The sequence below is a fragment of the Rhinatrema bivittatum genome, chromosome 15, assembly GCF_901001135.1.
Source record: "Rhinatrema bivittatum chromosome 15, aRhiBiv1.1, whole genome shotgun sequence".
NCBI classification, from domain to species: Eukaryota; Metazoa; Chordata; class Amphibia; order Gymnophiona; family Rhinatrematidae; genus Rhinatrema; species Rhinatrema bivittatum.
Window position 1 is genome coordinate 45,292,504 of NC_042629.1, and position 15,454 is coordinate 45,307,957.

The window sequence follows — 15,454 nt, forward strand, 5'->3', positions numbered from 1 at the left end:
AGTCAGTTTGTAGTAAAAAATATTTTCTTTATTTCAGATAAAGAAAGGTATCAATAATAAAATCTCTAAATGACTAAAACATTTTTATGTTCAAATCTTAACTTTACCAGAGTATATCCTACAATCAATGTGACAACCATTAATAGGGTAACCGAAAAGATTAAAATCAGGTAGATATCGACCAATGACATCATTTCAATTAATTAATTAATGCATTTCTAATACATCTGCCAATCTAGAAATAATAGCAATTAAAAGGTTCTCATATACTTGAATAAATGATTTTATCTTTACCAGATATCTGAAGCAGCCCGCTCTTGTCTCTCTATATCTACGTGCAAGGAAAAATCCAAAGTCGCACCTTTTTTCTTTCTGTGTCTGCTTCTGGTTTTATAACCTGAAAAATCCTTTGATTCTTTGATCCAGAGTAACACTATCTTTTTAGCTTTTGAAGAACTTCAGTTCTAAAAACCTTGAATAAGGTTCAAACAATGTAATCCATATCAGAATATGGAAAATAGAATATAGAGGAGTTTTTCTTACCCTGTTTAAAGAAGTGCCCATTTTCGGTCTTTTATTTAATGCCAAGGTGTGCCAAGCAAAAAACAAACCTTTCTAGTTCTGAGAGAAGAGCTTATGCACTCCCCTCCATCATAGGATTCACGCCTGAGTGACCAAATGGTTGAGGCTTCTCAAGGCCATAAAATGAAACATTCCTTTCCCACTAGAGATAAGGAAATAGTCGTAAACAACTTCTTTTTCTTTTCTTCAAGGTCTGTAAAGGGGGAGAGCTGAAATGTATTCAGCAGGGCTCTGACCAAAGTCATGGCTTTTAAAAGAAGAAAAGGCATATAGGTATTAATGCTAACATGTCTCTTATGGCTAATTGATTACTGACTACACTGAATATAGGTAATTATCAATAAAGCACAAAATATTAAAATATTTTCTGACAAGAGGAGCTGGATTTGCAGGTATTACACCCCCCCCCCCCCAATTTGAGCAGGGTGCGCTCTCAGGGTGATGTCCCGAACCCTCCCTCCCCCGCTCCCCCTCGAGGAAAATCTTCTCAGGCCCATTTTTCATCGGAATTTGTGCTCCTAATGCACAAATCCTATTTGGCCAGCCTGCAGGAGGATGAGGACCCCCCCCCCCCCTCCCGAAGATCCCTCAGGTATCCACTCCGCTACCCTCCGTGATACTGGAGGCGCAAGGCTCCGTCCGCGTGCGGGTGGTCCCGGGGCACCCCCCCCCCCCAGGACCCGGACGAGGATTTTTCTTCACTTGCCCCTCCCCTTGAGGGAGATGATTTCTGAGTACTCCGTCTGTTTCAGCGGGAAGAGCTAGAGCCGCTAATTCCCTTCATTCTTCAGGATACGGTGACAGCCGCGATGCTGGCAAACGCAGACCCAGTCCTGGCGGGACTTAGGGCACTTCCGCGCACGTTTCCCTTCCATCCCGTTACTCCTTTTATGGGAATGGGAAGCTCCAGAGACAGGTCTCCGAGTCGGTAGAGCTATGGACAAGCTCTATCCTCTCCCTGAAGATTGCCTGGACATGCTGAAGATTCCCAAAGTGGATTCTTCTGTATCTGCGGTTACCACGCATATCACGATTCTGATGGTGGGTGCCACAGCTCTGAACGATGTTCAAGACTGCAATTCTGAATTCTTTCTTAAGCAGATCTTTTGAGGTCTTAGCCTTAGGAGTCTGGGCAACGATCTGCAGCAGTCTCAGCACCCAGGATCTCCCGCCTGCAGAGGCAGAGCAGGCGGAGCATTTAAAAGGCGCTATTGCATACGGTGCGGAGGCCCTCCATGACTTGCTCTGCATACAGGCCAAGGCAATGGTTTCCGCGGTGTCAGCCAGATGCTTCCTCTGGCTGCACAACTGGTCCGCGAACTCTTCTTCCAAGGCTCAGCTGGGCACACTCCCTTTCAAGGGTAAGTTGCTCTTTGGAGAGGACCTAGAACAGCTTATTAAATCTTGGGTGAGAACTAGGTCCATAAGCTGCCGGAGGACCGCCCTAAAAAGTAAGTCTCCCCCCCCCCCCCCCCCCGACACGTACCTGCTTCCGGGGACAACGCCGGTACAACAGGGCGCGAGGTTCTTTCCCAAGAGGAACCACCTCCAGGTCGCAGTCCTGGTCTCATTCCTTTCAGGGCCGTTGTGCCTTTCGAGATGGTAATCAGCAACATCCGGCCACCAAGTCCGCTACCTAATGAGATCCAGCCGGTCCATTCCTCGTACCAAACGTAGGTGGTCGTCTCTCTCTGTTTTGTGAGGAATGGGTCAAAAATACGTCAGATCAGTGGGTCCCCGAGGTGATAGAATTTGCACGGTACCTACCGGATCTCTATCTGATGTCTCCCTGCGGATGCCTAAAGCGGCCTGCAGTCTGCCAGACCCTCGCCAGACTCCAGGAGCTTGGAGCGATAATCCCGGTACCAGTGGAGGAGCAAGGCGCCGGCCAGTATTCCATCTACTTCATCGTGCCCAAGAAGGGACAGTTCCTTCCGTCCCATTCTGGATCTCAAGAGGTTTAACCGAGCCCTCAGGTTGTTTCACTTCTGGATGGAGACCCTGAGATCAGTGATGGCGGCGGTTCGTCCTGGCGAATATCTGGCCTCCCTCGACTTGATGGAGGCCTATCTCCATATACCAATTCGACGCGAGCATCAGAAGTATCTCCGCTTCAGCATCGTGAGCCAACACTTTGGTCTCGCTACCGCTCCCCACACTTTTACCAAGGTCATGGTGGTAGTGGCGGCAGCTCTACACAGAGAAGGAATCTTAGTCCATCCTTTCCTGGACGATTGGCTCGTGCAGGCCAAGTCGCTGACCCTCTGCAATCCAGCAGTCAACCAGGTACTTGCTGTTCTCACTTCACTTGGGTGGATAGTCAACTTCCCCAAGAGCAACCTTCAGCCCTCCCAGGTCCTGGAATTTCTGGGAGTCGGCAAAGTATTTCTCCCGGACGCTCGGGTGCTAAGCTCATGGATCAGGTACGCAGCTTCCTTTCTCTCCCGATTTCCCACGGCATGGGATTACCTACAGGTTCTGGGGACCATGGCCTCCACTATCAATCTGGTTCCCTGGGCTTTTGCACTTATGCGACCACTACGGAAAGCGTTATTATCCCACTGGAAGCCAGTGTCCGAGCAGTTCCAGGCGCCTCTACCTCTCTCAGACTCTACCATCGCAGATATACAATGGTGGCTGGCGCATCTCTTGAGGGGATGCCCTTGCTGACTCCGAAGTGTGTCATAATCACGACGGATGCCATCCTCTCCAGGTGGGGAGCGGTCTGTCAATCCCAGATGACGCAGGGATACTGGTCCCTAGTCCAATCTTGTTGGCATATCAATCGACTGGAAGCACGTACGGTGCGCCAGGCTCAAGGTTTTTATCCCAGGACAAGCAGGATGCTAGTCCTCACATATGGGTGACGTCACTGACTGAGTCCTATTGCGGGAAAACTTTCTATCAAAGTTTCTAGAAACTTTTTTGACTGGCACTCTGAGCCCACTGAGTATGCCCAGCATGCCATGATATTCTCTGCCACAGGGGTCTCTCTTCAGTCTTCGTTTTTCCGCACTGCTGTAAGCATCGCAGAGATGGGAGTCCTGTGAGTTTCCTCACAGATTTTCTGACTGAAAAGTCATTGATTTTCAAAATATTTTTCTCCCTCAAGGGATCTCTCTCTTTTCCACTGGACGGTGAGAAATTAGACTCGTTTTTACTGTAAGTAAAAACTCTCTCTCTCAATTTTTCTCCCTCTTTTCATCGGCTGTTGGTGAAAAGATGGCTTCAGGGTATAAAAAATGTCCGATCTGTAATCGGACTATGTCCATAACAGACCCACACCTTGAGTGTGTTCTCTGTTTAGGGGACAAGCACGATGTCTCATCCTGCCCTCAATGTGCAGAGATGACTCCCAAAGGAAGAAAACTTAGACAGGAGAAAATGGAACACCTTTTTCACCTCCAGCTTCTTCCTTCTCCTTAGACGTGGACTAAATCGTCCCCAGCAGGAGTTTCCAAAAAAGTTTTTTGCTGAAAAAATATCATCTGGAGGGATCGGGAGATCAAGTATAGACTTTGACGTCGATAAGGTCGGTAGTCGAGCATAGGCCCAAACACAGGCACAGACATCGACACACACCGACATCAGCGTTAACTCCCTCCCCGGGACAACCGACCGCAAAACGGCAAAAGGACCAGGAAACTCCGTTGCCACCGTCAGGGCCTACATCATCAATCGAACTTACACAGACATCGGTGGAGGTATGTCAACACCCACACCACCACCGCATACAGCTACTCCATCTACCCCAGCCTTATCGCAGGAATTGTCGATTTTTATAAGACAAGCGGTGATCCAGGCCCTAAAGGAACAGATTCCGGCGACCGCGCCAATGCTGGCAATTATTCTGGTGACGTTACCGATGCCGGTGTCATCACCGATGCCGGTTCTTGAACCCATACCCATACCGATGACCCTATCGATGTCTGCACCGATGCCGATGTTCAAAATTGCACCGATGCCAGGGACTAAATAGATAACTACGGTGACTTCGAAGCGACCACCAAAGACAACAGCTCCATTTTCGGTCCCAAAGCCGTCACCAATGGTGCCACTCCCTCCTGGGGATCCAGGACACCAAGTCAGCACTATATCATTTTTTAATGAAAAAATATCAGGATCTGCTTGATTCTCTTCCCTCTAATCCACAGGAAGAGCATATTGAGGAGTCACCTATTGAAGATCCATTACTAGGAATTCCTCCACCTCCTAAAACTTCAACAACTTCTCCACAAGTCCAAGAATATGATACTTGGAGTGACACACAATCAGATACTTCATCTGAAGATTTTATGTCAGATCCATCTCCACCAGATCCATGGAAGAAATCTCCAGAAGATTTTTCCTTCATGACTTTTGTCCAGGAAATGGCTGACACCATTCCATTCAAACTAGTCACAGAGCAGGATACCAGACAGCAAACCCTGGAGGTACTTCAATTTGTAGACCCTCCAAAGCAAGTGGCAGCTATACCAGTGCATGATGTTCTCCTAGATTTGCAACATCGTATTTGGGAACATCCCTGCTCAGTGCCAGCTGTCAAACAAATGGACAGTACATAATTAGTGCAGTCTGCTCCTGGCTACCAAAAGTCACAGCTCCCTCACCAATCAGTAGTGGTGGAGTCTGCACAGAAAAAAATCTAAAAAAATTAGACCACATTCCTCAAATCCCCCAGGTAAAGATCACAGGTTTTTGGATTCCCTGGGCCGTAAGGTCTATCTATCAAGGGGCCATGTTGAATTCGAGAATCTCTTCATACCAACTTTACATGACCCAATATCAAATAGATTTGTGGAAACAAATGCAAGAGTTTATTCCATCTCTCCCATCTCAATATCAAGAGGCAGCCCAAGCCATCATCCACAAGGGATTGGAGGCAGGTAAACATGAGGTATGCGCAGCCAATGACGGGTTTGAGACAGCTTCCAGGGTGGCTGCATCGGGGATCAGTGCCAGGAGATGGGCATGGTTTAAAGCCTCGGAAGATAAATTAGTAGATCTGCCATGCTTGGGAGATAACCTTTTTGGATCCAAAGTCCAGGATGCAGTTACTCAATTAAAAGAACATACTGAAACCCTGAGACAGCTTTCCTCGATTCCACAGAATCCCCCTACGCACTCTGGGCGTAGGCCTCAACGGAAAGAGACTAGAAGACCTTTTTATAGATAAAGGCGGTACTACCCTCCTACATCTAGGACCAGGCCTTCTAGAACACAGCAAAGGCCTCAACCCAGACAACCTAGGGTGACTAGGCCTCAACCTACGCCACAGACAGGGCCTGCTGCTGGCTTTTGAAACCACTTCTAGAGAGCACAGCTACCTCTCCAATCCTTAGCCAGAACTTCCAGTAGGAGGTTGAGTATCCTGGTTTTACAACAATTGGATTCCAATAACAACGGACCAATGGGTACTTGCAATAGTATCTCGAGGTTACCAACTCAATTTCCTCTCAATTCCAACAGATTCTCCCGTGAGACCTCTCTCTCTCTCTCTCTGCAACAATCACATAATTCAATTGCAAGTAGAATTATCCACCCTTCTGAGAGCCAGGACTGTAGAACCAGTGCCCCGGGCTCAGCAGGGCAGAGGATTCTATTCCCGTTATTTCCTCATTCCAAAGAAAACCGGAGGCCTACGTCCCATACTAGACCTCAGAAATCTCAACAAATTTCTGAAGAAAGAAAAGTTCAGGATGGTGTCACTAGGCACCATGCTTCCACTTCTTCAAACAGGAGATTGGCTTTGTTCTCTGGATCTACAAGACGCTTATGCTCACATTCCAATATTCCCTCCTCATCGCAAGTATCTGCGCTTCATGGTAGGTCATCAGCATTTCCAGTACAGAGTACTGCCATTTGGACTTGCCTCTGCTCCCAGAGTATTCACCAAATGTCTCGCAGTAATAGCAGCATACTTGCACAAAGATGGTGTCCATGTCTTTCCATATTTAGACGACTGGTTCATCAGAAGTTAATCTCAACAAGGAGCTCTGGCTTCTCTCCGTCGAACAATTACTCTACTTCTCTCCATGGGCTTTCTCATCAATTATCAAAAGTCCCATCTTACTCCATCTCACCTGCTTCAATTTATAGGAGCAGAAATGAACACCATCCTCTCAAAGGCCTTTTTACCAGAGGATCGAGCAGAAACGCTTTCCCTACTGGCAAACCCTATTTACTTGCAGAAACAAACAGCTCATCAATTTCTAACCTTACTAGGTCATATGGCCTCCACAGTTCATGTCACTCCTATGGCAAGGCTAGCCATGAGAGTAACCCAATGAACTTTAAGATCGCAATGGATCCAAGCCATTCAACCACTGCATTCTCCCATTCAAGTAACCCACCAGCTACGTTCCTCTCTACTTTGGTGGGTGAACAAAGACAATTTGCGCAAGGGTCTACCCTTCCAACAACTGGTCCCACGGATAACGTTAACTGCCTTGGGTTAGGGAGCTCACATAGACAATCTCCAAACCCAAGGAACTTGGACAAAACTCGAAGCAACATTTCAAATCAGTTTTCTGGAACTTCGTGCTATACGTTATGCGCTGCATGCGTTCAAGGTCTGCCTTTCACACAAGACTGTTCTCCTCCAAACGGACAACACAGTTGCCATGTGGTACATCAACAAACAGGGAGGTACGGGCTCGTATCTCCTTTGTCAAGAAGCTGCACAGATTTGGGGCTTTGCTCTGAACCACTCAATGTTCCTCCGAGCCACTTATCTGGCAGGCATTCACAATGTAGTGGCAGATCAACTCAGTCGTCAGTTCCAACCACACGAGTGGTCCCTGGATCCCTCAGTAGTGACCAGGATCTTTCAACGTTGGGGGCAACCAACAATAGACCTCTTTGCGTCACATATGAATCACAAAGTGGCCAAATTCTGTTCTCTTCACAAACAGAAGAACCAGCCAGCCAAGGACGCCTTTGCTCGCCCTTGGAACTCAGGCCTTCTATACGCGTATCCTCCAATACCGCTCATAACCAAAACTCTAGTGAAGCTACAACAGGACAAGGGGACCATGATACTCATAGCCCCATATTGGCCTCGACAAGTATGGTTTCCCACACTTCTAGACCTCTCGATCAGGGATCCCATTCGCCTGGGAGTAGCTCCCACACTCATAACTCAGGATCAGGGTCAGTTGTGCCATCCCAACCTTCAATCCCTGAACCTGACAGCATGGATGTTGAAAGCTTGATCTTACAACCACTCAGTCTTTCAACCAATGTATCTCAAGTGCTTATAGCTTCACGTAAACCTTCAACACGAAAGAATTATTCTTCAAAATGGAAAAGGTTTACTTTGTGGTGCAGGAAAAAGAGTATTGATCCTTTCTCCTGCCCCACAACTTCTCTACTAGTCTACTTATGCCATCTTTCAGACTCTGGTCTCCAGACTTCATCTGTAAGAGTCCATTTAAGTGCAATCTCAGCTTACCATAACAAGATGGGATATGCACTAATATCCATACAACCTCTTGTCAGCAGGTTTATGAGAGGTTTAACTCAACTTAAACCACCAGTTCGGCCACCAGTCACAGAATGGATCCTGAATCTGGTCTTAACAAGACTCATGCGTTCTCCTTTCGAACCAATGAATTCCTGTGATGTTAAATTTCTCACATGGAAGACTATCTTCCTCATAGCCATTACATCGGCTAGAAGGGTTAGTGAGTTACAAGCACCTGTCACGTACTCACCCTAAACAAAATTCCTACATGACAGAGTGATTCTCCGTACACATCCAAAATTCCTTCCCAAAGTAGTTACGGAATTCCACTTGAATCAATCCATAGTCTTACACGCATTCTTTCCAAGGCCTCATTCTCACCAAGGAGAACGGGCCTTACATACCTTGGATTGTAAACGTGCGTTAGCATTTTACTTAGACCGCACTGCAGTCCATAGAAAATCCACTCAGCTCTTTGTATCTTATGATTCAAACAAACCGGGTAAAGCAGTGGATAAACATACTCTATCCAACTGGTTAGCAGATTGCATACAGTTTTGCTATGAAAAAGCAGACCTTCCTCTCCAAGGGCGAGTAAAGGCATATTTCAGTAAGAGCAATGTCAACCTCAGTAGCACACTATCGTTCAGTGCCAATCCTTGACATATGTAAAGCAGCAACATGGAGTTCTCTGCACACCTTTGCAGCTCATTACTGTGTGGACAAAGGACGACAAGATTCAGCCTGTGGACAATCTGTCTTGAAGAACTTGTTTCCAGTTTAATCCCAACTCCTTCTACATCCAACCTGTTGTAATTTTCAGCTGTCTCATTTTCAACAACAATACTTCACTGTTGCTTCACTACAAAATGACTCAGCCTCTAGCTTGCTAATCACCCATATGTGAGGACTAGCATCCTGCTTGTCCTGGAATAAAGCAAAATTGCTTACCTTGTAATAAGTGTTATCCCAGGACAGCAGGATGTAGTCCTCACAGAACCCACCCGCCACCCCGCGGAGTTGGGTATGTTACCTTTTATTTTATTTTTGCTGGAGCTTATTGCTACATACGAGACTGAAGAGAGACCCCTGTGGCAGAGAATATCATGGCATGCTGGGCATGCTCAGAGTGCCGGTCAAAAGTTTCTAGAAACTTTGACAAAGTTTTCCCGCAATAGGGCTCCGTCAGTGACGTCACCCATATGTGAGGACTACATCCTGCTGTCCTGGGATAACACCTATTACAAAGTAAGCAATTTTGCTTTCTTCCGCTACTCCACCGCAAAGCGGTGCACGTCCTCTCATACAATTCCACCACGGTGGCCTATATCAATCGTCAGGGGGGTACTCTGAGTCATCTGGTGGCTCTGGAAGCCGGCAAGCTCCTCGCCTGGGCAGAGCAGCACCTGGATCGCCTGGCAACCTCCCACATAGCAGGCAAGGAGAATGTGCAAGCCGATTTCCTCAGCCGTCAATGTCTCGATCCCGGCGAGTGGGAGTTATCAGATGGAGCGATGGACCTGATCGTCAACAGGTGGGGTCCGCCTCGCCTGGACCTGATGGCAACCTTGTCCAATGCCAAAGCTCCCAGGTTCTTCAGCCGCTGGAGGGAGCACTGTTCGGAGGGAGTGGATGCTCTGGTCCTTCCCTGGCCCCACGACGTCCTGCTATATATGTTTCTTCCTTGGCCTCTAGTGGGAAAGGTCCTACGAAGACTAGAACTTCACAGGGGTCCAGTCATTCTAGTGGCTCCCGAATGGCCCCGCAGACCGTGGTACGCGGATCTGGTAAATTTGGCGATGGACGGTCCTCTTCGTCTCGCCTATCTTCCTCGCCTGCTAAGGCAGGGTCCCATATTTTTCAACCAGGCAGATCGCTTCTGTCTAGCAGTCTGGCTATTGAACGGTGAAGGCTAAGAAGGAGAGGCTATAAAGAGGAAGTTATATCCATTTGCTTCAAGCCCGAAAGCCGTCTACTTCACTGGCTTATGTCCGCATTTGGAAAGTTTTTGAAAATATTTGCACGGCCTCGGGTGTCTCAGCTAGTTTACCTCCTATTTCTATACTACTTTCCTTCAGAAGGGCCTCTCCAAGGGTCTCTCCATCAGCTCATTGCGCGTCCAAGTGTCCGCTCTCGGCTCCCTCTTAGGCACCATTGAGGGTCACGCAGTAGCGTCTCACCGGATATTGTCCATTTCCTCAAGGGTGCCAAGCATTTGAAGCCGCCCGTTTGGGCCACTTGTCCCTCGTGGAGTCTTAATTTAGTCCTCTGGGCTGTTTGTGAAGCCCCTTTCGAAACTGTGTCGGGCTACCCTCAAGGATTTGATGCTTAAGACCGTTTTCCTTGTTTCTATCTGCTCCGCCAGATGGGTGTCGGAGATTCAAGCGTTGTCCTGTCGGGAACCTTTTCTGCGGTTCTTGGATTCAGGTGTTTCTCTTAAGACCATACCGTCTTTTCTGCCGAAGGTTGTTTTCTTCTTTTCATGTCAACGAGTCAGTGGAGCTTCCTACATTCTCTCATGAGGATATAGTGGGTTCACTTGACGGTGATCTGCGCTGCCTTGATGTAAAATGTTTTACTGCGCTATCTTCAAGTTATCAATGACTTTCAGGTTTCCAATCATCATCTTTTTGTTCTATGGAGTGGTCCCAATAGAGGCAACCAAGCTTCTAAGACTACGATCGCTTGGTGGTTGAAGGAGGAGACTTCCTTGGCCTATATCTGCCAAGGCCGGGCGGTTCCAGAGGGCCTAAAGGCTCATTCCTTGCGTTCTCAGGCTACTTCTTGGGCGGAGAGTCAATTGGTCTCTCTGCAGGAAATATGCAGGGCTGCTAAGTGGAAATCCCTACATACCTTTGCTCGACACTACCGCCTTGACGTACAGGCGCCAGTGTTTGGTTCCTTCGGTCGGCAGGTTCTTCGAGCGGGACCGTCTCGGTCCCACCCTTTGTAAGGAAGCTTTGATACATCTCATGGTCTGGACTGATCCGGGTACGTACAGGGAAAGGAAAATTAGTTCTTACCTGTTAATTTTCGTTCCTGTAGTACCACGGATCAGTCCAGTCGCCCTCCCGTGTTTGGTCTGTCCGCTCGAACCTTTTTTCTATTTTTTCCTTATTATAGGAGTATCTCTGCATGGCTCTCTTGGATTCTCCTTGAAGGCACCGGAAGCATCTCTTACAATGATCAGGGGTAGTCATGCAAGAGCGTTTAGTTACACAGTTCATTCTATTGTTTGATTGTTCAACGACTTTTATAGTTATCTAGTTACTTGCTTTACCTTATACCTTTTGCTGTTTTTTTGGGTTTTTTTTTAATTTATAATTTATTAAATTTTTATATTTCTAAGATACATTTCACAGAATATAGAAATGAAAATATAATTATATATGAATAAATCAAACATTTAACAAATCTTCTGTGAATTTATCCTTACATTAGAAATCATAAGAAACATGAGAAAATGGAGAAAGACATAAAACAAAGAAGCAGTCTCCAGAAGTAAATCAATAAAAGTAATTGTCAACCCTCACCGTTAATCACTACTATACCAGCGCAATGGAGAGTCTTAAGATTGAGCTCCCAAGTATGATCTTAACTGATCAGGTTGATTAAAAATATATTTCATTCCCTGATAAATAATACAACGACATGGAAATTTTAATACATATTTAGCCCCTCTTTGTAGGACTGCTCCTCTCGTTGATAAATTCCTTTCTCCTAATTTGAGTATCACGAGAGATATCAGGAAATATTCTTACACTTTGACCATAAAATTGCACTTTCTGATATCTAAAATATAATTTCAGTAATGTATCTCTTTCAGATAGAAAGGAAAATTGTACAATAAGAGTGGCTCTAGTTTCAATATTAACTTCAAATGACTTTTTTCCAAAAGTTCTGATAAATTCACATTTTCCTCTTGGTTATCTTGCTTTTGCTTTGGGGAGTTTCCTAATTCCTGATATTGTGATATATAGTATATTCTAGCTATTGCAGGAATTGCTTCATTAGTATACTTCAATACATTTACGAGATAACTTCTGAATAAATCTATTGGTTATATCAAATGAATTTTAGGAAAATTTAATATCCTCAAATTATTCTTTCTAATTTGATTTTCTAGTATTTATAATTTATCAAAATGTATCTTCTCAGATTTAATTAAGTTTGCTTGTACCTTATCTAAATCATTCACTTTATTTTCCAAAAACATTACTGAGCCATCTAATTTATCAACCTTAGTCTGTAAGACCACATTCTTATTTAATACATCCTGTAAAGTGCTAGCAATATTATTTATAGATCTTTGCAGTGAGACTAACATGGTCCCAATTTCTTCAAGTGTGAAATTTCTTGGTGTAATTATTGGTATCTCAGTCAAAGATCCCACTTGGATTTCTTCATTTCCTCCCTCCATTGGAGCCTTCCCAAGTTCCTTACGTTGTACAGAAAAAACACCATTTTGTTCCCCGGAGCCCTGAAAAGGGCTCTCCGAGGAGCAGTTTAAACTTTCTGCCCCTCTCTGGTCCCGCAATGGGTGTAAAATTCATTTTTTGTTTAGGGTCCTCAAAAGAAAAGACCCCTTCTCTCTTACCGGATGGTGGCTCTGGTATTGCTGGTGCTCCAGGAGTAAGCGATGTTTCATGAGTCTGAAGGATCATCCCCTGCTCCTGGTTTGATCCCCCTGCAACTACACTTCCTGGACTTGCTATAGGAGTTTTTGCAAAGCAGTCCGCAATTTTAGGTTGGTTATTAATAAGATTCGGTGTTGAGGACAATTCTCTCAGCTTTGCCTTCCTCTTTGTATGTGGCATTACAAAGAGGAAAGCTATAAACAAGAAAAAAAACAAAAGATGGTTACCTAGAGCTCCTTATGCATTGACATCAAATATTCCTTTATGTCCTCTCCAAAATCTCCTGGCTGCGGAATTAATCAGAGTTTCTCTCCAATACCAATCACGTCAAGCTAAGCAGAGCAAAGCCGCGCACCGCTAAAGCACCGTTTTTATGGGCGCCTTGGTCGGCTCCACCCCCTGGCGTCCGAGCTTGCAGGAAATACAGCAAGTAAGAATTTCACCTCCGGGTGATGTCAGGTAAAATCCGCAGCCGTACCTTTTGCTGTTTTGACAATGGTTATACTGAAGGGCTGCAGGGTAGGCTCTGTCCTGATATAGGATACCCTTTCAGTTTTGGTCTGTCTCCATCTGCTGGACAGGAGGCTTAACCCACGGTCTGGATTGATCTGTGGTACTACAGGAACGAAAATTAACAGGTAAGAACTAATTTTCCTTTCAGCCACAAAGTATCCAAAAAACAAAACTGAACTCCATTTAGAAAAGTCTTTACCTCCATGAGTCAATACACGGAAGCACCTTTGGCAGCAGTTACAATTGTGAGTCTGTTGGGAGCGAGGTCTTGGCACACCTAGATTTGTCAATAGTAGGTGGTTCTTCATTACAAAGCTGCTTAGGGAGCGTTGATGGACAGCAATCTGCAAGTCATGCCACAGGTCATCCACTAAATTGAGGTGGGGGCTCAGTCTGGGCCATTCCAAGACATTTAACTTAGTTTTTAGCCATACCAGTATAACAGGAACAAAAATTTGCAGGTAAGAACCAGTTTTCCTGTCTTGCGTACATAAGCTTGTCCAAAATTTCTTTTGTTAGGGAGTTCATTTTATTTTTCAGCTCAAGTGCTGGAACTATACGAACTAGTCAATATGGTGCTTTTGGAGGTGTGGAGAAGATGAAGGACCCTCGGCCTCTGCAAGACAAGTCCTTTGTCCAGCAGTGCATTCGACAGCTTTGCGAGGTATTTTGCTTTTGGCTGTCATTGGCATTCCCTCACTTGTACTATGCAAGATTTCCTTTTAGCAGTATTAATGTTGCTTTCTTTTTATATTTGCTGCCTTCTGTTTTGCAGAAAGGAATAATTTTGTGCAGTACCCATAAAAGTGATAACTATTTCTGTGCAAAGAAAAGATCCCCCAGAACAAATTTGATATGTATATTTTATATATATATTTTTTTTATTTGGAAGATTCCTCCCCATCCTTCAGGTTTCCAGATCAATTGGAACCAGCCCCTTCTGGAGCTTGAGGATGCCTTCATTTGTAGCTGCTTGGGGATTTTCTTATTTCAAGCCTGTGCATATTCCCATCTCTTCAGCCATCTGTGTCCAGGAATCTTCAGAATCAGATATATTTGCACCCTGAGTGTCACCAGGCAGTGATGGCGTACAATAACTGGCACTTCCCTCTCACTCAGGGACTGGCCCTGTTGAATGCAGGAGCCAGGATCAAGAACCAAACCCATCTAGAACTGCACAATGGCCACGTCATGCAAAGGGCAAATGGGCAGTTAACGGAATAGGGCATGCAATTTAGCTACTGGCGTTGTAAATAGTTGTTCCCTGTACATACCCGGATCAGTCCAGATTCCTGGATTTTGCCTCCCCCTAGCAGATGGAGACAGAAGTTTTAACGGACTCCGTCCTATACCCCTGAGGTGCCACCTAGTCTGTCAGTATTTCTCTGTCTCCAGCAGATGGTGGAGGTGCAAATCCCTTGAGTCTGGTCTGCTTATTTGGTTGGATTTTGTTCTAGTTTTGGATTAGGGCTCAGGTCGAATCTTGAGTTTGCAGGCAATTTCTTCTGGGAAAAAAAAATTAGATAAGTAAAAGTGAAGAGGAGCCAGGAACAGAAAGGGTAGATGCTCTGGTCCTTCCCTGGCCAAAGGATGTTCTGCTGTACGACTTTCCACCGTGGCCATTGGTCGGAAAAGTTCTGCACCGCATAGAAGTTTATCCGGGCTCAGTGATTCTTGTGGCTCTGGAGTGACCGAGGCGTCCGTGGTTTGCCGATCTTCTGAATCTGGCTGTGGATGGTCCACTGAGACTTCGGCAGTCTCCAAATCTTCTGCATCAGGGTCCCATTTGTTTCGGAAAGGTGCATGGCTTTTGAAAGGCAGAGATTAAGGACTAAGGGTTACTCGGAGGCGGTTATTGCTACGCTATTACATTCCCGTAAAACCTGTACCTCCATGGCGTACGTGAGGGTTTGGGGAGTGTTTGAATCCTGGTGTATAGAACATGGAGTACAGCCGTCCAGGGCTTCAGTTCCGAATGTTCTGGATTTTCCACAGGCAGGGTTTGGCTTTTAATTCCCTACGAGTTCAGGTGGCAGCTCTCTGCTGTTTGCATGGAAAGGTTCAGGGGGTGAAGTTAGCCTCTCATCCAGATGTGGCTCACTTTTTATTTTTTTTTGAGAGGGGCTAGACATCTGCGCCCTCCAGTCAGGAACCCCTGTCCCATGTGGAAGCTGAATCTAGTTCTCCGCACCCTTAGCGATGCTCCTTTTGAGCCGTTGAAACGAGCGACCATGAAGGATCTGACATTGAAGGTCGT

The 15,454-nt window shown here is 45.7% G+C and overlaps 1 protein-coding gene across 2 annotated transcripts in view; it reads left to right on the forward strand.

The window, feature by feature from the left end:
- The window catches only part of NDC80 (NDC80 kinetochore complex component), a 167,753-nt gene that overhangs the window by 21,167 nt on the left and 131,132 nt on the right, over positions 1-15,454 (forward strand). For both annotated transcript variants that reach the window (XM_029578372.1, XM_029578373.1), the window contains exon 4: positions 13,738-13,861. In XM_029578372.1, the coding sequence (XP_029434232.1) occupies positions 13,738-13,861 (124 nt within the window). The remainder of the gene's footprint in view (positions 1-13,737; positions 13,862-15,454) is intronic.